This window comes from Talpa europaea, assembly GCF_964194135.1.
Source record: "Talpa europaea genome assembly, chromosome: 6".
Taxonomy (NCBI): domain Eukaryota; kingdom Metazoa; phylum Chordata; class Mammalia; order Eulipotyphla; family Talpidae; genus Talpa; species Talpa europaea.
The window spans coordinates 118943858-118969579 of NC_140072.1; the positions used below are offsets into that span (position 1 = coordinate 118943858).

At 34.9% G+C, this 25722-nt stretch overlaps 1 protein-coding gene across 1 annotated transcript in view; it reads left to right on the top strand.

Moving 5' to 3' along the window:
• The window catches only part of NDFIP2 (Nedd4 family interacting protein 2), a gene marked incomplete at both ends in the record, with an annotated part of 52846 nt that extends 29854 nt beyond the window's left edge, over window positions 1-22992 (top strand). Inside the window, 5 exons of the mRNA XM_084235380.1 lie at window positions 3920-4053; window positions 9462-9555; window positions 15203-15327; window positions 20150-20216; window positions 22889-22992. Of these exons, the coding sequence (XP_084091506.1) occupies window positions 3920-4053; window positions 9462-9555; window positions 15203-15327; window positions 20150-20216; window positions 22889-22992 (524 nt within the window). The remainder of the gene's footprint in view (window positions 1-3919; window positions 4054-9461; window positions 9556-15202; window positions 15328-20149; window positions 20217-22888) is intronic.
• Between the last annotated feature and the right edge of the window lie 2730 nt (window positions 22993-25722).

The following is a 25722-nucleotide window of genomic DNA, read 5'->3' on the forward strand; positions in this document are numbered from 1 at the left end:
TGCTAAGTTAATCATTATAAATAATTTTTTTAAAGATTTATTTATTTATGCATGCAAGAACTGGGGTACAGGCCAGAGATGCAGGGGGTGAGAAGACTCACCAAAGACAGAGTAGGGAACAGAACAGGTGGACTGGCTAAAATACACTGCTGAGGGGAGCAGCGAGTGAGCCAGGAGAGGTCCGCTGTGCCATGTGGGTAGCTCCCTGGCCGGGAATCAGACTCATGCTGCAGTGGCTGCGACAGCCCCATAGGCTGCATGTCAACCCCTTGTGCCACCAGGAAGGCCCATAAATTAATATTTTAAATATGATTTTGTATGTTAATATAAAATCTGCTAAATATTTTATGTACTCATTCTGAAACATTTATTTTTTAAATCAATTATTGAAAACCAATTCAGTGTAAAAATCCTTCACTGCAATATTTAATTTTCCCTATCCCTTAATCTGTAATTAAAGTTCCTTACTTTTCTTGAACTCAACTTCCTCTAGTTACTTAGCTTGCTTATCCAAATTTTGTCTTGGGATATGTAAAAAGACCCAATATTTCTTCCACCAGTTTTTTTTGCTTTTTAGAGTGGTTACTGAAAATCATCTTTTCTATAAAGATGTTCTCAATAGTTAAGTTAGTAAATAGGTGGTGCTTTTATTTGTATAGAAAGTTTATTTGATCAATATGCTTGTACAGTACCCAGTTTGAGGCACAGTTTATATATTGATTTCTGTTATTCAACTTTTGGCTATAAGATTTAACATCTGGATTTATGTGTGCTGAAATTTATTGTGCGTGAATTTATTGTTTTACAAGTTTCGAAATACAGTGCAGTAATTTTGGTACCTCAGATTAAAAAAAATTTGATAGTCTTGAAAAAAGAGAATGAGTTGTTTTCCTGATGTCTGTGTCTGAACGATGAAAGATGCTGGGAGCGAAATAGCAGCAGTTTGTTGTTACTACATTGCTATTGTTGTGTAACTCTCTCAAAACTTAATGGAGTAGGGCCTCCCCAGTGGCACAGTGGTTGAGCGCTGGGTTGCGAAGCTGCCCACAGCTTCTGCGGCGCCTGTTCGATCCCCCGGCTGCTCCTCGGCTACCTGAGGAGGGTCCCGCATGGCGCGCAGACCTCTCCTGCCGCCCGCTGCTCCCCTCAGCAGTGTACTTCGGTCCTTCTGCCTGCTCTGCTCCCCGCTCTGGCTCTGGTGAATTTTCTCACCCTCCCGCGCTTCTGACTTGATGGAGTAAAATAGCGGTGATTTATTATTATTAATTCTCATGGTTTTAGGAATGAACTAGGCTTGATTATGATCTCTCCCAGGCTCTCCTGTGATTGTTGTCTAAGGTCACTGGGCCCGGAGTTTGTTTGAAGATTTCCTTATTCATATGTGTGGTGGTTGATGCAAGCCTCAGCTTAGGGCCTCCGTTGGGCTGTCAGCCTATTTGGCCCTAATATGGCCCATATGTGGCTTCGGCTTCCTTAAATGAAGAGTATATTTTTTTTTAAAGATTTATTTATGGGCCTCCCCTGGTGGCGCGGCGGTTGAGCGCTGGGCTGTGAGGCTGCCGGCAGCCTCTGCAGTGCTGGTTTGTTCCCCATCCACCGGTGAGGGTCCCACCCAAAAAAAAAAAAAAAAATATTTATCCATACATACAAGAACTAGGGTACAGGCCAGATGCGCGGGAGGGTGAGAGAATTCACCAGAGACAGAGTGGGGAACAGAACAGGAAGACTGACGAAATACACTGCTGAGGGGAGCAGCGGGTGAGACAGGAGAGGTCTGCTTGCCATGTGGGCTGTGGACAGCTTCACAGCACTGCGCTCAACTGCCTGCACCACCTGGGGAGGCCCTCCAAGAACAAGTACTCTAAAAGCTAGATGGAAACTGTATCACCTTTTATATCATTGCCTCAAAAGTCAGTGTCTTATCTGATATATTTGGTTTGTTAGAGGTGAGTCACTAAGTTTATTCCTTATTCAATACTATTAATGGGAAGAATTTCAAAGAACAGAATATTGTAGAATGGGCTTGAGTTCAAAACTTCCACATCTGGGCCTCCCCTGGTGGCGCAGCGGTTGAGCGCTGGGCTGTGAAGCTGCCTGCAGCCTCTGCAGCGCCGGTTCAATCCCCTGCACCCTGGTGAGGATCCCACATGGCGCGCAGACCTCTCCACGCCACGCCCACTGCTCCGCTCAGCAGTATGTTTCGTCATTCTGCCTGTTCTGCTCCCCGCTCTGTCTCTGGTGAATTCTCTCACCCTCCCGTGCTTCTGACTGTGCCCAGTGCTTGTATAAATAAATAAATCTTTAAAAAAAAAATAAAATAAAACCAACACATCTGCATACTGGCTGTTCCCCTATCACCAGTTCACCTCTTCTGACAGTCGTTTTCATCATTTCAGTAAATGGTTCCATCTTGCAGCCATCTCTTTGGTCCCTTATCATAAAATTACATGGTTTTAATCCTTTAACTCTTGATATAATAAGGCATGTTATTAGTAGATTTCTTCTTTATGTTATTAGTTTACCCCTTCATTCTGGGGTACATCTGTTTATTTTCATATTCTGATTTCTGGATTTAGATTTGTATTTAGAATTTTACAGCTTTGTTAATGGAACCTTTATGTACTGACTTTATGGGTTTATTATTAATATTATAGAAGCAACATAAAATGAATTGTGAAGCTTCTCATTTTTTATAATCTGGTATAGTTTTGATGATGTAGCAAGTCATTTTTAAAGGTTTGATAAATTTCAAGCGAAAAAGAAGCTGAGCCTGCTTCCTGGGTGTTCAGTTATTTTTATTGTCTCTGAGATTAACGGTCTTTATTTTTTACAATTTTGCTAAAAGGTTATTAATGACAATAACTGAACATGTACAATAATTTTAGCACTGTAGGTCGCTAATGAAACTAATTGATATTCTTTTTCATGAGCTGCTTAATTAGTGTTGTTATATTTTAAGCCTGAGAGCTTAAAAAACACCAGTTTTCTCTGGAGATTATGTTCTTCAGTAGGTCACTTTATGTCTGATTTTATAGGTCTGGACAACATCAGCAATAGGGGACATTTGTGTAATGTTTCACAGTTCCTTTAAAGAATCTTCTGGCGTACTTTTCTGTTTCACTCCATAATAGCAAGTAATAGCTTTTTGGGTCAGTATTATGAACTAGAAGGTGGAACTTCATAGTGACTAATGATTTGCTTGTAGTCACACAACTTCTAAGAGGAGGAGCTAGGACTGGAGCTCCCCAAACTTTAAATTCTCTGGTTGAAAACTACAGACTTTGAGAGTAAAATTTTATAAGTAAAATTAACAAGTGGAAACTAATCTTTTAACAAAAAGAAATACTGAGTTTGCTTAGGAGCTTAGGGCAGTTGCTAAAATTGGCCTATATAGAAGGTACCAGGAATATTGGAGATAACATAACCTTGTATACATTATCAGTGCAAAGTAAATGAAGTAAGGAAATCCCTGAGTTCTTCTTTTTACTGATTGTGAGATTCTGAGGTCACTTAACTTTTCTAATCTCGGAATTGCTAGGATCAATGTGTAGAGAAGTGGATATTAAATGATTATTACTATATAAATGTTTTCTATTACTCCTGATTATTTCTTTTTTGATGGTGAGATGATGGATAAGTAAATTATTCGAGCATTGCAATAGGCAGAGAGGATGCTCATATTATCAGCATGAGATTTCAGAATCTCATTCTTCATGTTATTGTTTTGTGTATTAGCCTGTAGATGATATTTTTCTGTCCTTTCTCTTTATAATAATTATAGGTCTAAATTAATATACATCATTATAGCAGTGATTTATGCGTTACATAGTTTATAGCATAGGACTACAACAAACAATAGTAGTGGCCTGTTGTAAATTATTGTTTTGATGGTTATCCTTTTTTAATTGTTTTTCTTCAGATACAGAAGTTTACAGTGAGTTTTATCCTGTGCCACCTCCCTATAGTGTTGCTACCTCTCTTCCTACATATGACGAAGCTGAGAAGGCTAAAGCTGCTGCAATGGCAGCTGCAGCTGCAGAAACATCTCAAAGAGTAAGACAACGTTATCATTTCCTTTTGAGACTTTTTCCTTATTGATATGTACATCTATTAATATCAGAAATAATTCTGTGTTTATTTAAGAGTGTGCATGTAGATTGTTTTCTAAAAATTTACTATTTTTTGGTGAAATTGGCACTCACAGTTAATTCGCTTCTTCATTCCTTGATCTTTCACTTCTGTTTCTACTTTCATTGATCTTTCCCCGCCATCTAAACCTGTGGTCATCCTAGACCTTATTGTGAATAGAACTTTATTACTTTCTGTATTTTGACTTTAGGTATCATAGTCCGCTCTTCATCCCACTCCCCCAAATCCTTATGACTGATTCACTCTAGTTACCTACACTCCATTGACTTCACTATTGATGTCTTTATTGCCCTCCTTTTATTAAAGTTTAGCTCTGTGGTCCACAGCAATCATCATCAATCACTTTTTTATTGTTGTCTTACGTATTAGCATAACCAGTCTAGTGACAAGATGAATGACTTCAAGGTAGGATAAATAGCACAGAGAAATAAATCACAAGGCCTTCAGATTATGTTTGTCACCTCACTTTTTGCCCTTTTACACATCCCACCCTAGAATTTTGGAATGATGGTCAAGGATCACACCTGCTTTCTCCTGTGAGCATTTTTTCTGGATGGGTTTCTTTCATCTGATACAGCCCTTTCCATACCTGCTCTTCCTTCCATGCTCCAGCACACACCGAGTTAACATCAGCAAATAGAATTGGGCATTTATGTAAAGCCAGTAAAACCCAAATTATTAGTTACGTCTTTCCCTCTGGGAGAGGAGAGAAGGCAAGTCTATGAAGAGGGCGGCATCAGTACAGGATTTTGATGCTGAAGAGAACAAACAGCACTGTGGAGAGGGAAGATAGGTTGATGAAGTGTGGAGTTTCTATCAGAATGAACTCCAGGCCTCTTATTTCGTAAATGTGTGTACCCGACATTTGTGTACACACACGCACTTCGAGTGCAGCTGAGGGACATCCTGTCCTTAGGGCATGTCTCCTAGAGACCTTGGAATGGCCAGGGCCCTCTAAAGGTTGTTATGGACCTTGAGTCTTCTACTCCTAGCTTCTGTGCAGTGAGAGAGAACTCTAAGGAGAAAGTAGGAAACTGTAGTTCCTGCTTCCTGTACTCTGAGAAAAGCATCCAGTGATTTTTACCTTTTCGAGAGAAAGCTCTGAAGAGGACCTTTGCAACCCTTCCCTGTCCTTTCCCGCGCCTTTCTTTAGAAGGTAATGTGATCTCCAGCCTGAGCTGGAACATGTCCATAAAGAAAAGTTTTCTGTTTTTACTTGCTTCTGATATCATTGTAACTCTGGCTTGTGAGGAAGTTTCATAGAAAGCAAAATATAACTATCAAAGAACTTATGTCCTTGTTAAAAAGAAAATCTTAATTCACCAGTGCTTTCTAATTTAGTGCTCCAGCACCCCATTTCTCTGTGAATGTTTGAGTGTGAGTTTTTACACCTGGTTCAGATTAAAAAAAAAAAAAAACAACAAAACAAAACCGGTCTGGTTAGCATTTGAGTGCATTCAGTTGTAAATGAGTCTCTGCTGGGTGAGCTGAAAGCTGAATTTTTAAATCACTCTCACCGGAAGAATGTGGGTAGCGAGGAGACTTGGAAACTGGACTCTTCTACTGTTTTCTGTTTCTCATGTATAGGGTTGCATGCATATCAAGGAATGATTAAATTGATTTACGCAAATGAACAACTCATTTTCAATATTTCTATGAAAAGTATTTGCATTCCAGATAATTCACTGGATATAATTTGACTGTTCATCAGTTAGTCTCATAACTTTGTAATGGAGTGTTTGTTTTTTGACATCTTGTCTTAAATTGTTTCAGTAGCTGGTCTTTTGACATAAAAACTATTAACTAATTGTGAGCAGCTCCCGTACAGGATCTTTGTATTTACGTTTCTATTACCTGGCACATTGTTGGTGTTTAATAATAATAATAAAAAATTAATGAGTGCTTTCTTTACAGGTGAGAAATTAGGGAGAAAATTCCACAGTTCCATTATAGCCCTTCAGTATTTTTGTGTCTTTCACCAATTTTATGATTTATAAATCAGTATTTAGTGGAGTTGGATATATCCTCCTTGGAAAGCTAATGCAGAAAAAAAGGCAGACAGTGCCTCTGCTGGCTTTATTTTAAATAGTTTATAGAAATATTTTTGTTATTTTAATGACTGGAATTAAAATTCCCTGGAATCAGTACACAGTACAATTTAGTGGCTATTTCTCTCCAGTGAACAATTATTTTCCAATATGTGTGTGCTCTTCTGGTGATAATGTTGTAAAAGACATTTTATGCATATATATGTCTAAATGATCATCTATGATAAAATCTCCATGCTTGTGTTTCAAGAGAGTATAAAGAATTTATATTCTGGCTGTAAGGTCAGGACAGGCCACGGAGCACGTTTTCTATGATCCCAGACGGGGTAAAGTAGGAAAGAGTCCTGGAGCCCTCAGTGGCATTTGCAGGCTTTTATTGGGATTTACCAGGTACATGGCAGGCAGGGGTGCTGGGAGGCTGGCAGGCCTCCAGCAAGTCCTCACTCTATCTGGGCTCTCTGGCGTTCTCTGGTGGCCTTGTTCTCGTGGTTCTTTTGCTTCTCTGTTTCTACTGGCGTCCCCGTGACGCCACCCTTAAAAGCCCAGTCTTAGCCCAGGTGAATCCCATCTACATATGCCCACACCCTACTCCAGGTGCCCACCATCAGGCATGCATTCGGGACCGCAGTGTTCTGTCATCTCTCCTAATAGTGGGAGGGCAGAAAAGCCTGATACTTTTTTTGCCTTACCCTACACTGGCTACCATACTGAGATTGGATTTTGTTTGTTTGGGCTTACACTGTGCTTTAATGTTTATTTCTTGAATTAATTTGAAGTATATACAGTTTTATTAATATGCATTTGATCATTGCCAGTCATTAAATTTACCATAAGAAGGTTGCCTAGGATATATGACTGCAGAATTTGAGGAACCATTTTGCCCAAATAATTAAAAATAAGGATTTGAAGATCTTTTTTCTTTGTGGGAAGCAAGTGCATAGTGAAACTATAGGATGGTATTGAAAGAGCATCAGTGTCCTAGAACCAAAGCCTGCTTTGACCTTGCTAATTATGTGATCTCAGGCAGGATGCTTTGATGCAGCAATAAAATATATGTCTTTCTCTGTCCTACCAGATAAGGTCTCCCATTTCCTTTATTTACCCTCTAGGCTTGATCAACCCTGCTCTTTTATATTCCAAGGGGAAGGAGCTTCACTAAAAAGATAACAGCAGACTGGCTGACCACCATGTGATGGTGAAGGCATGCTGGCGTCAGACAGTCACCAGATGCTTGTGTTGCAAGGATGGACATGCTGATCCTTTACCATCCCCGCACCCTTCCAGCTCTCTTGTAACTCTAGATGAATACCCCTTCCCTCTGCCAAATAGCAGGACAGTGGTCTTTCAGACACTAGTTTGCTGCCCTCCTCAGTTTGTCGACCAATTAAATTACTTTCCTTCTCCTCGAGTTGGCTGGCCTTCTGATATCAGCCTAGCCTCTCTGAGCCTCTGTGTATACTAACACAAAATGGAGACATCAGTACCCAACTGAGATTATATATATGTGAATCAGGCCTGTTACTTAACCTGATTACCACCTTGAAAGATCTACCAGTTTGCCATTAAAATCCAGAGTCCTTCAGGTGAATCTTTGATGTCATTTCTTCCTATTTTCTCTCTTGTTCACTCTAGTGAACTGTGACACGCTCATTGCTCTTTCTCTAATATTCCACATATTATTCAACTTTAGGACCATGGTGCTGACATTCTTCTGCCTGTAACACTTCTCTAAGATACATGCATAGCTGACTCTTCCTACCTCTCCTTTAAGTCTTTGTTCAAGTGTTGACTCAATGAGGCCTATTTGGCCACCATATTGAAAACTGTAACCATTAATTTCATAGCATTTCTCAACATCCTATTCCTTACATTTTTCTTTGTAGAGCATCATTTATCTTTTAATGATTAAATAGGTAAATTATTTATTATGTCTTTGATGACTCTCAGGCTCCCTTTTCTGGAACATAGGTTCCAGAGAAGCAAGCATCTTGGTTTTATGTGCTCTCATTTATCCCAAGTACCAGGAAATGAAAGTTTTGTATAATATGGGTATTTTATCAATATTTGTTGAACATTGGCGTTTTGTATGTACTTTGAGAGAATTTCTCTATATTTATATGCAGATAGATTAATTTGTTAGTATAAAATTCAATACATGAAAAGTATTGTACACATGATTTTTACTTAATGTATTTTGGAGATTGTCATGAGAATGGTCAAAACTTGTTCTTTTATATTTTAAAATTTTTACATTGCTTTTCGAATTTCATTAGTTAGATATATAGTAATTTACATTTCATTTGGTATGTCAAGAATTGTGAACGTCTGAGATTTATCCTACTTGTAAACTAACTGATAAGTTTGTCACAGTTTCTTGGATGATGGCAAATGATAAGAGACAGCTGAATCCGAGACAAAATTTTTACTATTCACAGCAATGGTAGTAGCTTAAAGCACAAGCATTTTCTCATATCATTTCCCAAACCTCTGCCCCCAAAGGGCAACCCAGGAGGTCCAACTATGCCTTCATGTGCAGTCTGGAATCCTGAGTTTCAGGATCCCAGAATTTTCTAATGGTGAATAAGCATGTCCATACTTCTGCTCTGGTGATGCATTATTTCTTTCTTTTAAAAACTATCTATGATATAAATATTCTTAAAAAGATAGTACAATAAATCAGTCAGTGCCTCTTCCTCGGAAGTTATGCAGTGACTTGTGAAGAATTATTTCCTCACAGTATTCCACTATTAATGGGTATTTAAAGTGCATCTAATATTTTGTTCGTATTAACATTGCTATAATCAATTATCTGTAATACATCATTTTTATAAGTGGGAAAAATATCTGCATATCTTTACAATATATTTTGAAAGCTGAAACTGCTGGGCTAAAGGGTGTCAACATTTTTATCTTTGCCAATTATTGCTACTTTGCTAACCATAGAGATTGTACTAATTTATATTCCAACACTGAGTATGGAAGTTCCTTTTTCACATTAATACATCAGTGTCACATTTATCTTTATTGATAGCATTTTCATTAGTGTGGTGTTATTTATTCAACTTTTTCTCTGTTTAGGTTAATTAGTACTGGTTCTTGAGTATTTACTGTGCACTAGGCATTGTAGTTAATTATCTCATTTTGTCTATACCACAAACTGAAGATACTAGATTTTATTTACATCTTATCTTTGCATTTAGGATAATAGAGTTTTAATTATTTTAGCAAATTATATCTAGTTATATATAATGTTAATTTTTATAGATTCAGGAGGAAGAATGTCCACCAAGAGATGACTTCAGTGATGCAGACCAGCTCAGAGTGGGTAATGATGGGATTTTCATGCTGGCATTTTTCAGTAAGTCTTAATTTCACTGTAAGCTATTTTTCTTTTCTTTTTTTTTTTTTTTGCACTTATTGTTTATGTGTATGTTTAATGTAATATGATGGAGAAAGTAGATACTGTTAGCTTGTATCTAGTTCAAAATGTAAATTGTTCCTAATTTTGAACTGTGTGATCATGTTACATTACAAATCCTAAAATTTATTTAAACACTTACCTGATAACTACCTATTGCAGTCATTATACAGTCTGACTGTGCAGAGATATAAAAGTCTATTTTAGCTGAATTTATGTATGAGAATGCTGCAGGTCTATTTAGTGCTGTAGGTACATGTCAAATAAATCTATAAATGCTGCTTTGGGGACAGAGGACTTAACATGAGTGTCTTTAAACTGAAGAGGAAAGATTGGAAAAGCGCCTTGGTTTTTACATCCTTTTATAGTTCAACTGGTAACCCTTTATATAGATAACAAATTTCCCACATTGTTTACAAAACTATTGTAAACATTAATTATTTTCATGGTTTTTGTCTTTTGAGAGATCATAGTTGAAAAATAACTGAAGTTTATTGTGGTGTTTGTAATATAAGTACCTGCTATAAGTAAAAATATTTGACACCACCTAATTATTGACTTATTTGCTGTTATATTTCACTTAACCCTACTATCGTCTTTTTAATTTTTATTATTTAGATTTGAAAACATTTCACTAATATAGCAGTGCTATAAATGCATGATAACCTAAACACTTGGTTGTCTTTATTTTTTGCCATGTTGGTATATGAATATAAATGTTTACATTTCAGCATATATAATGTAAATTATGTTTTACATTTCTATAACTTGTATTTTAATTCTTCTTATTCCAGAAATATTGTACCAATATTATAAGGGTAAAATTGTAGATTGTTTTTTACCTTCATTTATTGATTTCTTTTTTTGTGGTAGATTGTTTTTTCTGGTGAGTGCTTGACCTTTTTTGTTGGGTAAACATAGATTTGTAATTACTACCATCTAGTGGCCATTCTGAAAATTGCAACTTGCTCCATTTTCCATGCTTAATCTAGCAACTTTTGTCTAGATTCTATTGTCTCTTTCTAAAATGCAGAAGTAGATTTTCTTTAATGTGTTTTATAACTTACGCACTTTAGGTTGTATACATTGTACAAATAAAACTAGAATATCTCCTCTGCAGCGCCAGTTCGATCCCTGGCCACTGGCGAGGGTCCCACAAAAAACAAACAAACAAACAAAAAAAACCTAGAATATCAATAAGAATATTTTAATTAAACCTTTTGTTATAATTCTTGCCTTCTCTGTTTTCAAAGTTTACATTTTAGTCTTCACTAAAAAAAAATTACATATAAATTTGGTAAGATAATTTCATGTTCTTGTTCAGAAAATATAAAGAAATGTATGTAATCATTGATAATGTTTTTGTTTCTTGTAGTCCCTTAACGTATCATCACAAAATGCCTCATGTATGCTTAACCTTTTTTGTCTTTCATCTTTTTAAAAGATTTTTTTCTTTAAGAGAATAGAAGTCAGTATTTGTCAGTTGAAACCTAGAAATTAAGTTTTCTTTACTATAAGTTGCTATTTTTCCCTTCCTACTTAATAAGTATTTTGTGACTGCTGAAAATTTAAAAGTGTTTAAATTTAATGAATAAACTGTGTATAGTATTGCTTTTTTAGGTTATCTTTGGATAATATATACAAGTGTATCACTGGGCGGGAGAGGTGAAAGACTTAGATAATCTGCCCCAATCCTAGTTTTTTACTTGCTTGTCTTTAACTTCATGTGGAGCTTCACTGGTCTAAGTCTCATTTTGCTCTTCTGTAAAATGGTATTAATTTTGACCTTGTCCTTAGTAAAAGACTAGTGTGTGAGAATCAAATGAGTTAAAAGATATAAAATATCATTAATTATAGAGTGTTCCTTCCCTATCTTTAACTGGAAATTCAGTTACTTTTAGTTGCAAGTAATATGATTTTAAGTGATAGGCAGCCTTCTTTCATGTCATTAACCTGTCTGAACCGGTCTGATTAGCTTTCTTACAAAGCTGGGCACTCTGAAGGTGATTTAGAGAAGCATAATAAGAGCAACACTTAGTACTAACTTTTCTGAGTTAATTGTCCCGCTTCTTTGCTCCCTGCTCCCTAAAAACTTACTTTCCTAAGGAATATAGTCTATAAGTGTGTTGATTCTTTGGGTTCCATCTTGGGCATAGCTGTATGGGGAATAGGAACTGGAAGAACAAACAGAACTAGAAGCCAACAGAAGGAAAGAAATAATAAAAATTAGAGCAGAAATAAATGAAATAGAAAATTAAAAGCAAGGAAATTGAAGCAGAAATTCAGTCTCCCAAAACCAAAAAAGCCTAGGGCCAGATATTTTTACTTTAGTGGGTTCTACCAAATCTTCAAAGACAAACTAATATCTGTACTTCTCAAAGTCTTCCAAAAACTTGAGAAAGAGGGAATGCTTATAGAAGCATTTTACTTGGAAATTAATTTTCTCAAAATTTTGTAGATTAGAAATCCAAAATCAGGGTGCTGGAAAATTTGGTTTCTGGTGAGAAAGAATTTTCTTCGGTCCTTGCAAATGGCTGTCATTTTGCTGTGTCTTCACATGGTTTTTCCATGTGTATAGAGAGAGACTTGACTCCTCCACTCTTTCTTATAAGACACCAATTTTCTAGGATTAGGACTCTACCCATGTAACCTCATGTAATCATAATTACCTCCCTAAAGGCCTTATCTCTTAAATACTGGAATGTTTGGATTTTAATCTGTAAATTGAGGGGCAGAGTTTAGTTCATAACATACTATGTATTACATGAATACAGGTTATATAGATAACCATATTGGTGGCAGGGATCAAAAATAAAATATGATGGCTCAGAAAAGACTTTTATTCTCTTTTGTGTCTTATTCCTATAATGCATGCAATGAGGTCTGTAATACATAGCAGTAAGTCTGATTTTGAAGAAACTGGACAGTACTTGAATTTTTTTTTCCCTCCAAAAAAAAAAAATACATGCTCAAAAGTAGAGATATATTTTTGGAATATTTTGCTGTTTTGAATTTTCTCCATCAATGCTTTCTATGTTTTAAAAACATGACATGCTTACAAAATAATGAAATGTTTACAGCATACTAGAGTAAAGGTGCTCATGGCTGGTGGTAGTCTGCTCTCTGCCCCAGGCTTCTCCTTCCTGCCTTAAAGGCTGAGGAGAGAAATAACATTACAGTCTGTCATTACACAGTTGTGGCACACCAGTTGGGAATTTCTAGTACTATTTGTTGTTGTAAATTCTTTATTTTAAATAGACACAGAATTATATTTTGGTTGGTAAAGTGTAATATTTTCCCCCACAACTAACACAAATAGTCAATTAGGCAGAGAGCAGCTGTTTCCGGTAATAGAATGTTCTATATTTTTTTGGTCCAGTGTGGTAGCTTCAAATCACATGTGACTGTTGAGCACTTGAAATATGGTGCATGTGACTGAGGAAATCACTCTTTAATTTTATATAATTGCAAGGAGCTTAAATGTGAATAACCTCCTTTGTAGAGAAGAATGAGTTCCTGGGACAGGAGGAAGAAGTAGTGTTATTAGTGGCATTGGGTAGCACAGACATAGAGGATATTAAAATATTGAACAGTATTTAGGCCTCAAAATTAAAGAAAGTGGAGAGTAAACAAGCTTTATTTCCAGGAGCGTCTCCTGAAATTTTTTTCACAGAAAAGGTCGGACTTACTTGTAAAGTGAGAGCTCATTAGTAGTAGTGATAGCTGATATTTCTTTAGCAATCACCTTGTGCTCAGTTTTGCACTATGCTAAGCTTTTTACATTCATGATCTCACTTAATCTTTTGTTACCCTTGTACTTACTGATCAGAGAACTGTGGTTCACAGAAATCAGAGTGAGTCCGAGGCCACGTCTAGGGAGTGGGGCACACTGTGACTCATACACATATTTTTCATTTCAAAACTCAATCTTCTGACTGTTGCTCTGTATCCTGCTTTCCATGAATGATCAGAAAAGATGAGAGTGGAGGGCATTAGAAAGGAAGAAATTACTTGAGTGGGAGAATTACTGCAAAGAAATAGCTATTTCAGTTAAACTTACCCTAGAGTATTAGCTTTTTTTCTTGAATTCTGAGGAATCAGAATTTCTTTAAATAATTTGCTTTGTTTTCTCTGAGGGTTGGTTGAAGATGCACATGGTAAGAGGATGGGCCAAATTTAGGCTCAAATTGATCTTTACAAGTTTTGATGTCATGACTATTGTTATTTTGATGTCTTAGACACAAATAGGACACTCATTCCATCTCAAGGACCTGTGTCAAAGTGATTTTGGCTCAAGTCATCGAAAACCCTTCCTCACCTGTTTTTCAAATGGGAAATTATCTCACAAAACAGAAAGTCCATGGATAAGCAGATCTCAGGGACAGAAAGCACCAGCGCTGTGACTCTGATGTTTTTTGCTTTTCTTCACTCCCCCCACACTTTGGATTGATATTTAATCCTCAGGTTGATAGCATGATCCCAGAGGGAATTCTAGATACTGTGTCCAAACATGTCATTAAATGGTAGAGGACGGACCATTTCTTTTTTTTTTTAAACAAACTTTTATTAGAGAAATTTTCAAATATATATAAAATTGGGCAATAGATTGATAAACTTCCATCACCCAGTTTCCACAGTGATTTGGCATCTCTGTTATTTAACCTATATATTACATTCTACTCTTGCTGTGTTTTTTTTTTTTTTTTTAGATTTATTTTTATTTATTTATTTATTTGTTTATACAAACACTGGGTACAGTCAGAAGTGCGGGAGGGTGAGAGGATTCACCAGAGTCAGAGCGGGGAGCAGAGCAGGCAGAAGGACCGAAGTACACTGCTGAGGGGAGCAGCGGGCGGCAGGAGAGGTCTGCGTGCCATGTGGGACCCTCCTCTGGTAGCTGGGGAGCAGCCGGGGATCGAACCGGCGCTGCAGAGGCTGCAGTCAGCTTCGCAACCCAGCGCTCAACCGCTGTGCCACCGGGGAGGCCCTCTTGCTGTATTTTTAAGAACCAAATAATGATTGACAGAGTTTAAGCCTCCTAAAATTCCCCCCTGTCCAACACCCCTTTCCTGCCCAGACTACTCAGGGCTTACATTTTGGGGGCTAAGAGTAGAGTGGACCCTTCCCTGAAACAGAGACTATAGAGAGGGGTAGCCTTCAAGGGAGTATATAGAGCAACTTTTGTTAGGTATGAAGAAGAGATGATGTTTATTCTAAAAACCATATTTATAAGTTACTTCATTCATCTTTGTGTGCATTTAAAAAAACCTGGTTTGGTTGGTTGATTGCTTACTCTAGACCTCTTGGGTGAGATCACATGGGGACTACTTCATAAGCTGGGTTAAAAGTGTAGTTTTACCCATTAGGATAAGTTTTTATGAAATTATTTTTGTTGACCAAAGTGACAAGAGACCAAGCTTATCCAATTGTTAATGTGTAGACAAATAATGAATATATTTGCAAAAGTTATAGTATATAAAAAAGGCTGAGTTGTATTGAGAGATTGCTGTTTGTATTGAGACTGCTATTTCTGTTGTCTCAATTTGTTTCCAAGGTGTGACATTTAAACAAACTGTTTCTCTTTTAGTGGCATTTATTTTCAACTGGCTTGGATTTTGTTTATCCTTCTGTATCACCAATACCATAGCCGGAAGGTATGGTGCTATCTGTGGATTTGGTCTTTCATTGATCAAATGGATCCTTATTGTCAGGGTGAGTATCATAATAGCCACTTTTATTTTTATCTCTAAAATTAAAATTTCCTATGTGGTTTACGAATGTTCATTTTTTTTGGCATGTGATTTCAATTCTGTTGAGGCTTGTTCTTAACTTCCTTATTTAATTACTACAATGACTTCTTTGGTGTGAACATACTAATAATTTATTATATGACAGCTTGTTAATACATGGGAAAAGACTTGCAATTAGAAAAACTTGAATTTGACTCTCCTTTTTTGTATATGTTTTAACTTAAAATTTTAGAATTGTTTTGAGCTTTGGTTTCTTTATAATAAGCTTGTAATAGGTTTTTTTTTTTAAAAAGAATTTTTGTGAGTTATGGAAATAATAAAAGTACTTTGCCTAGTTTATAACATTCATATGTATTCAGTAAATCATGGTTATTATTATTGTGCGATGCAGACATTCCTAAAATCATTTGAAATGTAAAAATCTTCTACTGGTTAGTTGACTTAATTATCTTCTTACTCTTTATTTTTTTAGTAGCATTGAGAGTTCAAAAGTAAAGCATAAATCTTTGAGGTGACTATTAGGACTTTCTTTTTTCCCTTTATGTTACTTCTGTTTTTTTCCTCATTTCCTATTCTAGGAAATCATTCTTTATCTGTATACATCTTATTTATATGATGGTGAATAGGGAAGTAATATGTCTTTTTGTTTCTCCCAGCTCATCAACTTCTATTCCCAAAATAGTTTTCTGTAAAGGTCACATAGGCAGTAGTATTGTTTGTATGATCTTCCATCAGCTCTTTATTTTTGCCTCATAAAGACTCCTGTTGGTTCCTTTTTTATAAAACTTTTTTCAGAATAAGTCTAGGAGAATGATTGAGTGTGGGTGTTTATTGTTTTGATAGGTCTAAAAGCTACTCCCACATATAAATGCTATTATACAGTTAATAACATTGTATTTGTTAGAACATTATTTCTACAAATCATAGTTTGTTAAACATTGATTTCTAGTTGAATACATTAGATCCTCAAAATTTTCAGTTGAATCAGAACTAATGTGTCAGCTTCTGCTATATGCTTTAGGTTTGGGCCTCCCCGGTGGCGCAATGGGTTGAGAACAGCACTGTGAAGCTGTCCGTAGCCTCTACAGCACGGGTTCGATTCCCGGCCAGCCAGGGAGATTCCCACATGGCGTGGCAGACCTCTCCTGTCACGCCAGCTGCTTCCCTCAGCAGTGTTTTCAGTTCGTCTGCCTGTTCTGCTCCCCACTCTGTCTCTGGTGAATCTTCTCACCCTCCTGTGCTTCTGGCCTGTACCCCAGCTATTGTATAAATAAAAAATAAATTAAAAAAAAGAATTAAATGCTTTAGATTTCACTTATGCACCTGAATTATCAATTTGATTTAAAAATTACCCATGTAAAATTATCCATATAAAAACTATGGGCTTAATGTGTCCATTATTTTAAAATTTCTATTGTAGCTTCCCAGGTTTTCAATAATCCCATCAGATCAGATTACAAGTTTTAGTTATTAATCATAGATTCTTGGTTGGGGCCTGTAGACTGACTTCTTAGATGATTAAATCCTGAGTCATTGTAAAACTTGCTCCCTGGCAGATTCTTGTTCTAATTTTATTTCAAAAAATGTAATATTGTGTCCCCCACCATGAGTGTAAATCTATGAGATGTTTTAAAGCATACTACTGTTGTAAAAGTTATTACTAGAAAACGTTCAAGAGTTGGACCTAGATATGTCCAACTTTGGTTGTTAGTAATAGAATTAATTCAAATGGAACTTCTCATTTAAATTATGGAACACAAAATAATTTGAGTTGTATTTTTTCGTTTTTCTTTTTTTTTTTTTTGAGTTGTATTTTTTCAGTTCTCCTAAATTTGGTAAATTGTATCATTCTAGAGCCTCATTTTTTTCATAAATCCCTAGTTTAAGAGGGGGATAAATTATCTAGTAATTAACTGCATGTAATATGATAAGCTGGGCTATGATAAACTCAGTACTGGAATTTTTCAATGTTTTGCAAGATATGTACTATATATCAAGTTTGATCATCAAAACTGTTTAGTTTATCTTTAAAATACCTTGACTGAATTAAAGTTATGTTTGTACCTTTGGTGTGTACTGAGAATTGACATAAGAAAATAATTTAAAAAGAATCTTTTGTATAAAATAACAACAGCTGCCATTTATTGTGCACTAAATATGTTCCAGGCATAGTTCATTGCAAATATGAAATTGTTTAACCCTATCTGAATCAGTAATGCTAGTGACAGTCTAGTAATTTTATTGTTGATGAAACTAAGAATAAAAAGGGCCTGATAACTTCAATATTTGATAGTTTGTATAAGGATTAGAATCAGTGCCTGTTGCCTTAATTCTGTTCTGCCTCTGTCACACTACTTTGACTTTTATTATGATGCTCCAAGCAGTAAATTCTCCTTGCAATTTAGTGCTGAGAGAAAGGTTCTCTCCCAAAAGCTGGGTGTTTCCTTTTATTAACTCTAAGTAATTTATAAATTATACTGCTGCTTTCCTTTTACTAGATTTTACTAGATTTACTAGATTCTGATACTAGTTCTATCTAAGACTTTTTGATATTTTTATTGTTTCTTTAAAAATTTATATATGTTTTATTAAAAACTAGCAAGTTTTTTTCAAAGTAGGATGTTAAGTTAATAAAATAAAATCAGATAAATTCTCATTGTTGATCCTCCCCCCCAAAATTAGTTTTCTGCAGCTTCTGATTGGCTCATCAACTTGATTGATTTACTTATTTAAAAAAGCATATCCACGTGGCTCTACCTTATGGTGCTTAGTATTTTAAAACATTTTTGATAACTCAGTCATGAACCTAAAAATCTTACTAGGTTATTCTTTTCACATAGTGAGTCTTTCTCTTTGACTTCAAGGTGAAGGTAATTCCTACTTTACAAGCTATATTTTTCCAATTTTTTAGTTTTTCCCCTGTATATATTTTATTTTATTTATTTTTTAAAGATTTATTTTTATTTTACTTATTTATTTATTTATTTATACAAGCACTGGGTACAGTCAGAAGCGCGGGAGGGTGAGAGAATTCACCAGAGCCAGAGCGGGGAGCAGAGCAGGCAGAAGGACCGAAGTACACTGCTGAGGGGAGCAGTGGGCGGCAGGAGAGGTCTGGGCGCCATGTGGGACCCTCCTCCAGTGGCCGGGGAGCAGCCGGGGATCGAACCGGTGCTGCAGAGGCTGCGGGCAGCCTCACAACCCAGCGCTCAACCGCTGCGTCACCGGGGAGGCCCAGCTTGTATATATTTTATTTTATTTTATTTTTTTTAGATTTATTTATTTATTTATACAAGCACTGGGTACAGTCAGAAGCGCGGGAGGGTGAGAGAATTCACCAGAGCCAGAGCGGGGAGCAGAGCAGGCAGAAGGACCCAGGTACACTGCTGAGGGGAGCAGTGGGCGGCAGGAGAGGTCTGCGCGCCATGTGGGACCCTCCTCCAGTGGCCGGGGAGCAGCCGGGAATCGAACCGGAGCTGCGGAGGCTGCGGGCAGCTTCGCAACCCAGCGCTCAACCGCTGCGCCACCAGGGAGGCCCTGTATATATTTTAAAGGTGAACAGGAGTCCCCTGGATTTCCATGTTTAATGGTGCTTTGAAATTTTCAAAATGCTAAGCTGAGAATTTGCATCATGGTTCATTTATTAATTGTAAATACTTCCTGTGAAAATACTTAAAAGGTTTTACTGACTTAGATAATCTTTAGTTATGTGTGTCCGCAGCAGTGACATGATTTACAACTTCTAGGCATTTCTGTTATTTTCAAAGCTGTAGGATTTTTAAACTTTTATGGAAATTTGCCAGTAATAGTTGGAAATAATTACGTAGGAAGTTGGAGATAGATAATTTTAAATAATTTCAAATTTGAAGGCAAATTTTCACTTACCAAAAAGTCATTTTTAGTTGAATCAAATTAAATTGGGAGACCAGTGGAAACAATAGATAAAAAGCAAGTTGATTTTTTTGTATTTTTTTGAGTAATTTCATTATTTACAACATTGTTTAGATGCTAGAGGGTAAGAGGATAGAATTATCTGAAATAACTCTGTAGCCAAGACTGATTCTTTAAACTTTTTAAATAGTGAATCATTGATGTCTAGAGTCTAACCAAGGAAAAGATACCTGTGTCCAGTGTCATCTAACCCTGCCTTCCATCTGCTTGTTCATATTCTCATTTCACAGAGAATATAAAACTGTCTACTGTGGCCACTAATAGGAACTGTTGAAATGACACTTCAAGGTTCATTTAGCTGTTTTCAGCTCACGGTTGGGAACTGAATGCTGGAGCATCTAGTTTGAAAATAAAAAGACTAATGAGTTGGGGGTCTTTATGTGCCTAGTATTCTTGGCAGTGATTAACAGTAGGGGGTGTACAGAAGGTCAAAAGCTCTTCTTTTTAGAGGTCAGTAGAACATCCCCATCTGATAAGATTAAACTAATGTGGCTTTTGGTGTTAATATCTAAAGCAGCAGGTTGCTGTAGTGTGTTTGGAATGGTAGTTGTGGCTTTGAGAGATTATGAAAAAAGAATTGACATGTGAATTCTTTAATGAGAAAATGTTGGATTCAGATATATAGCATTTATCTTTCTTATAAGCAGTTTGAACTTGTTTTGTTTATGATAAATATTTTGTATGAATTTGCTATTGTATGCATTTTTTCCCTCAGATATAGGTAATGTTTTTAAGTGCTTAATATTATTTGAGGTATATCATGAGGCAGGCTATCCACAATTTTCATTTTAGCGATGCAAGCACGGTTAATGTATTTTATGTTCACTCCACAGTTTTCGGATTATTTTACTGGCTATTTCAATGGACAATATTGGCTTTGGTGGATATTTCTTGTACTTGGTAAGTTTACTCTTAATACATTTCAGTTTGTTTACTTTGCATTTAGTTTAACTTTTTAATTTAATGAAATTGTAAGGTGTAAATAAATTATTGTAAATTATATAAAATAATTTTTCTGTGGTAAATTTTCATGTCTAAATACTTAACTCAGATATTTAAATAATTCTCTGTAACTCTCTAGATTTTCTTGATTTAAAATCCAGAGCCTGCCAGTTTAAAAAAAATGATGGTTATTGAATACTACAGAATTATTATTGAATAGTTGAATACTACAAAATTTGAAATTTCTAACATGATTACAAAATGTTTTCAGCATTTATCTTTGAAAATACACATACATCATTTCTTTTAATGAATTTGACAGTAGAATAGTTCTATCCATTCTCTTATTTTTGGATCATGGAAACATTCTTCACAGTTTGAAATGTGCCTTGCATTAATCATTAATTAGCCAGGCATAGGAAGGGCTTCATGGCTAGTGATCACAGAACTTCTGCTGTGTGTCTTCTTAACTAGGTATGTTTCCTTATTGATATTGATGAATTCTCTGAATTTCCTATTTTATTTACCTGTGGTTTTCACTTCAGATGTTTGATAATTATGTTAATTATCACATTATACCTTTAGTCCATATTTCAAATTTATTTACTGGTAAGAAGAATGCATTTTGTTTCTACTTAGGTTTAATAGCCTGCATTTCTCTAGTAAAATAATTATACCAGAAAGTAATAGCATTTCAGTAGATGGCAGTGTTCTCTTTAAGTTTTTATTTAGTTATGCTATCGGTTCTTTGGGATCGTTTGGGATACAAATTCTTAGTGGTTATTTAAGTTCCTAAATCCTGTATTCTTTCTTTAATAGTTATAGTGAAATTATTGTAGTGTTGTAACTTTATTGGCGACTCAGACTCATACAAACATTTGCCAGTTTACATTGTTGATTTTGTTCTGACTGCATGAATTCTGTGTTCCTTATTGAGCTTCTTACATAAAAGTAGGAAATGCAAAGAAATAAAGCCTACTAAGTATTCAAGCATGTTAAATGAGTACATTTAAATGAATATATTATAGAAAGACAACTAGGAGGCAGAGAGAATGCAGAAGACATCCCTAGTTCATATCAGAGCCATAATGTTGCATTTATTTGGGAGACTGAAAATTTAATCCATGATAAAAATATTGCTCTCACATATACTCGAAAGAATGTTTAGCACATTGTAGAACTCCAAGAGACAATAACTGCTGAGTGATTGATTTCTAGATATGAGTTGGCTTATTTTAGAAATATAAATGTCTGAGCATAATGAAATCTATCTTAGAATAGCAGTTTCATAGATAAAAGAAGGGATTTCACAAATAATTTTGGTTTATGTTTTTCAATAATACTTTTTATATTTGGATCATAATAACATTATCTTTGAACTGCATCTGGAAGGGCATGAGGGTGGAATTCAGAGTGAGCCACAAATGGAGGGAGTTAGGATATGGGAAGCAGATGGAATCAAATTTTACTGAAATTTATACCACTTGTTTAAGTTGTTATTTGTATATCTTTATTATCTTTACTCCAATTTATTATAACCATGCTTCTTTTTTTAGTGCTTTGATTACCATCTTGGAGTTGGGATATAAATTTAGTTTGGGACTTTGTATTTTAAATGAACAGGCTCTTCCACATAGTGAGGAAGGTTTCACACAAACATACCTTCTTTTTATGTTTTTGCCTCCCACCATTACCTGGTTAAAAATTTACTGGAGTTAATAAATGTTTTTCTTAGAATTGTATGCTTCTATATATCAAAGGCTTACCTCCAGTAATAATGTTTTTTATACTTAGCTAAGTTTTTTCATCTGAAACTTTGAAGCATTTCACAGGCATTGTTTAATTAATTATGAAAAATACCTGTGATGTAAATGGTTATTTAAAAATGCTATTTTACAATGGAGAAAACTGAGATAAGTGTAAGATATAACCCAGGTCATTCAAGAAATCACTAGAGCAGCTTGTGAGCAGCTGCATCTCAAACATTCTTTCCTGATTCCTCTTATCTTTATTTTTATTACAAATTAATCTTTTACTACAACTTGAAAATAAGAACTAGTATTTAAAGTTATTTACATAATGATTATTTCTTCCAATGAAGATTTTACAGAGGATGGGCATTTGATATTGCCATACAGGCTTATTGATTTTATCCCATAATTGTTAGAAACTACATGAATATATTTTCTCTAGAATACTTTATGTAAGTAAATATATCTTTGCTTAGTAGTTACAATAATTGAAATTTTTGTTATAAAACAAGATTTCTGCAAGTTGAGTTCATTTAAATGTATTAGGTAACTGTAATTTAAATTGTTTCATATATATTTGTAAATGTATACATTAAAATGTATATATTTTGGATTTTTGTGGCTAGATTTACTTTATTTTTTATACTTTAGATACATCTGGGTTTAACAAATTGAAAAAAATTGGGGTGGCACTAAAATTTTATTATATTTCCTTATACTGGAGCTCTCTTTATAGTGTAAAGTATACTGTGGAATGAATGGAATCCTACATATTAAAATTCCTTAGGCTAAGAGAATCTTGGTATAATTATTTAAAATTTATCATGCTCTCTTTCTGTATAAGGACATAATACATATATATTATTTCAATCTTCTCAGGTCTGCTCCTTTTCTTCAGAGGATTTGTTAATTATCTAAAAGTCAGAAACATGTCTGAAAGTATGGCAGCTGCTCATAGAACAAGATACTTCTTCTTACTATAGAGGTAAGAAATATTAACAAGTTAACTGTTTATTCCCTTTGTGTATTCACATTCACCAAATACTTACTAAATGTCTACTATGTACTTACGTTGTTTATTCAGATTTAGCATTTAATGTATTTAGAATAGAATACTGTTAACCAGTTTGGTTATTGAAATTTAGTAAGTTTAAGAGAACTTTAAAATTTTTTAATTTTACATTCATGAATTAATTTAAATATATCATGACTAAATGGAAACTTTAAATTGGACTTTTAAAACTTTAAAAAATGTGACCACAGGATGTATGAAGTAGCCATCAGCACAAAATTTGAAGGCTTGAAAAACAAAATATGAGAAAGCACTTACATAATGCATAAAACAATTTGATTCCACATAAACATCTGGTGAAAAAACAAAAATCAATTCTGTGATTGAAAAGCAATTTGCCATGCACCGATCTTAACAAACTGGGTTGGAGTAAAAGTTATGTGAAGAAAATAGAATAGGAACGCTTTTACTGTTTTCTTAATGTTGACACTTTGAATCAACACTGAAGGCTATAGCTTAAATACATGGGAATATAAAGAATTGAGCAGAGGTGGATTTACTAGTTACCCAGTGAGTTTCTGGAGGCTGTGTGTATAGTAATCAAATTTATTTATTGTGTATTCATTATCTTTATATAAAAAGACCTTATATCTTTACTCCATAGCCTGATTCACATCTAGAAATGATTTGAACTTTTCAAGTATTTGAAATGCATGAATAAAATGTTTAGTAAAACAATTTCTGAATGTATGTGCCAGTATACATACATTCAGGGTTACTAGGTTACTATAAGTTTCAAGTTTCAAGGTTACTATAACAAAGTATTCATTTTATAAAAGTGTGGTTTGTGGGCCTCCCTGGTGGCGCAAGGGGTTAAGCACAGCACTATGAAGCTAGCCGCAGCCTCTGCAGCACAAATTCGATCCCTGGCCATTCAGGGAGCTACCCACATGGCACAGCAGACCTCTCCTGTCTTGCCTGCTGCTCCCCTCAGCAGCGTTTTCAGTCAGTCTGCCTGTTCTGCTCCCCACTCTGTCTCTGGTGAATCCTCTCCCCCTCCGCACCTCTGGCCTATACCCCTGTTCATATATGCATAAATAAATAAATCTTTTTTTTAAAAAAGCTGATTTGTGATTTTGTTACTTAAATCATTATTTATTTATATATAGGCTAACATAATTTTCCTATTTTTACTGAAGAGTACAATGAATACAGTTGCTTAAAGTACCACTTTAAATGTCCCAATAAGGTTCCTCTCTTCCCCGGAAGATGTCACATTTTTTTAAACCAGTGAAATGCCCTTGCAAGCAGTTACATTAAGAGTTTGAGTATTAATTGTAAGAAAATGGCAAAGTAATTTTACTACTTTAAATGATATTCTGTGAGTAGTCACTATGATTATCTTCTTTGCATTTTTAAGACTTGAAAATATGATGTAAATATTTTCTACATGGTCTGCTATAGATGCTTTTAAGTCTAGAATACATTCTGCTATATGCTACTTTGTCATCTTTAACAAAATATATACTTGAAGTAATGTTTCAGTTGAGTTTTTATTGTATTGTTTTTACTTTTATACATGTATTTTATTTTGTTATTTATAAATGCAGCTTAATAATATTAAGTTTCTTTCTTTGTTCCTAGACTGCATCAACCAGACATTCCTTTCTTATACCAATGTGAAATTTCCAGATCATCTGTAAACCTACAACTTTTAACAGGATAGAAGACTACTAATAACAGAAGACAAATTCGTGAAGAAAAGATAGAGTTTCAAAGTGGAATGGCAGGATGGTTTATGCTTAAAAACCATTTCTGTTCATTCTGTTCAATATTTACATTTCATTTGTTTTGCACATTTGCATATGTACCCATTTAAAAGATTTGCCTATACTTGAAAGAAACATAAAGTTGTAGCAGTAAATTCAGTCACATTTGGTTAATCAGTGTTCGATATAATTGAAAGAGTTGAGTGAAAAACAGTCTTCCAGCATGTAAATGCCATTGACTTCTGACCTGACATTTAGTATAATAAAAATGAAATTATTAACCATGTCAAATGCTTTAGTTTCTGGTCTTAGATTTATCTAATAACTCTATACATGAAACATCCTTTGTTATATATAAAGGTTTTTTTTGAAACTTACAGTGCTGATTATTAGAAAGGCTTTGTCAAATTTTTGAACATGATCTCTATATCATTATTTAGCAAAACTGTAAATAACCATGCACAAATTTTTTTCTTCATTGTTTTCTTAGAAATTGTGTCTAGATATCTTTTCATTAATTATAAATTAAGTAACTTAATATATAGAGAAAATCTGGATGTTAAAGATAGAGTTCTTTTTTAGAACAAATTTTAAGAAAATGTGAGTATTCCACATGTCCTTTGTAAAGAAGTACTTTTCTTTTAAGGGACATGCCAGTTTTAGGGATTCTCAAATTAGGGACTTGGTTTTTGGCATTTCCTATTTTAGAGATTCTTGCAGGAAGAGATTGTATTAGATATATTTATTTCATTTAATAAATTCATTTTCTGAATAAGATTCCCATTTGTCTTTTAAAATTCAATAAAAGTAATCTTTCAATATCATTGTAATTTTTTTTTTTAGCTTTTTAGTTTGTTAAACTTGGCTAATAAAAACTACAATAATTAATAGCTTTTTGCTCTATGATATTAGGATTAACTTGGAGAAATCAT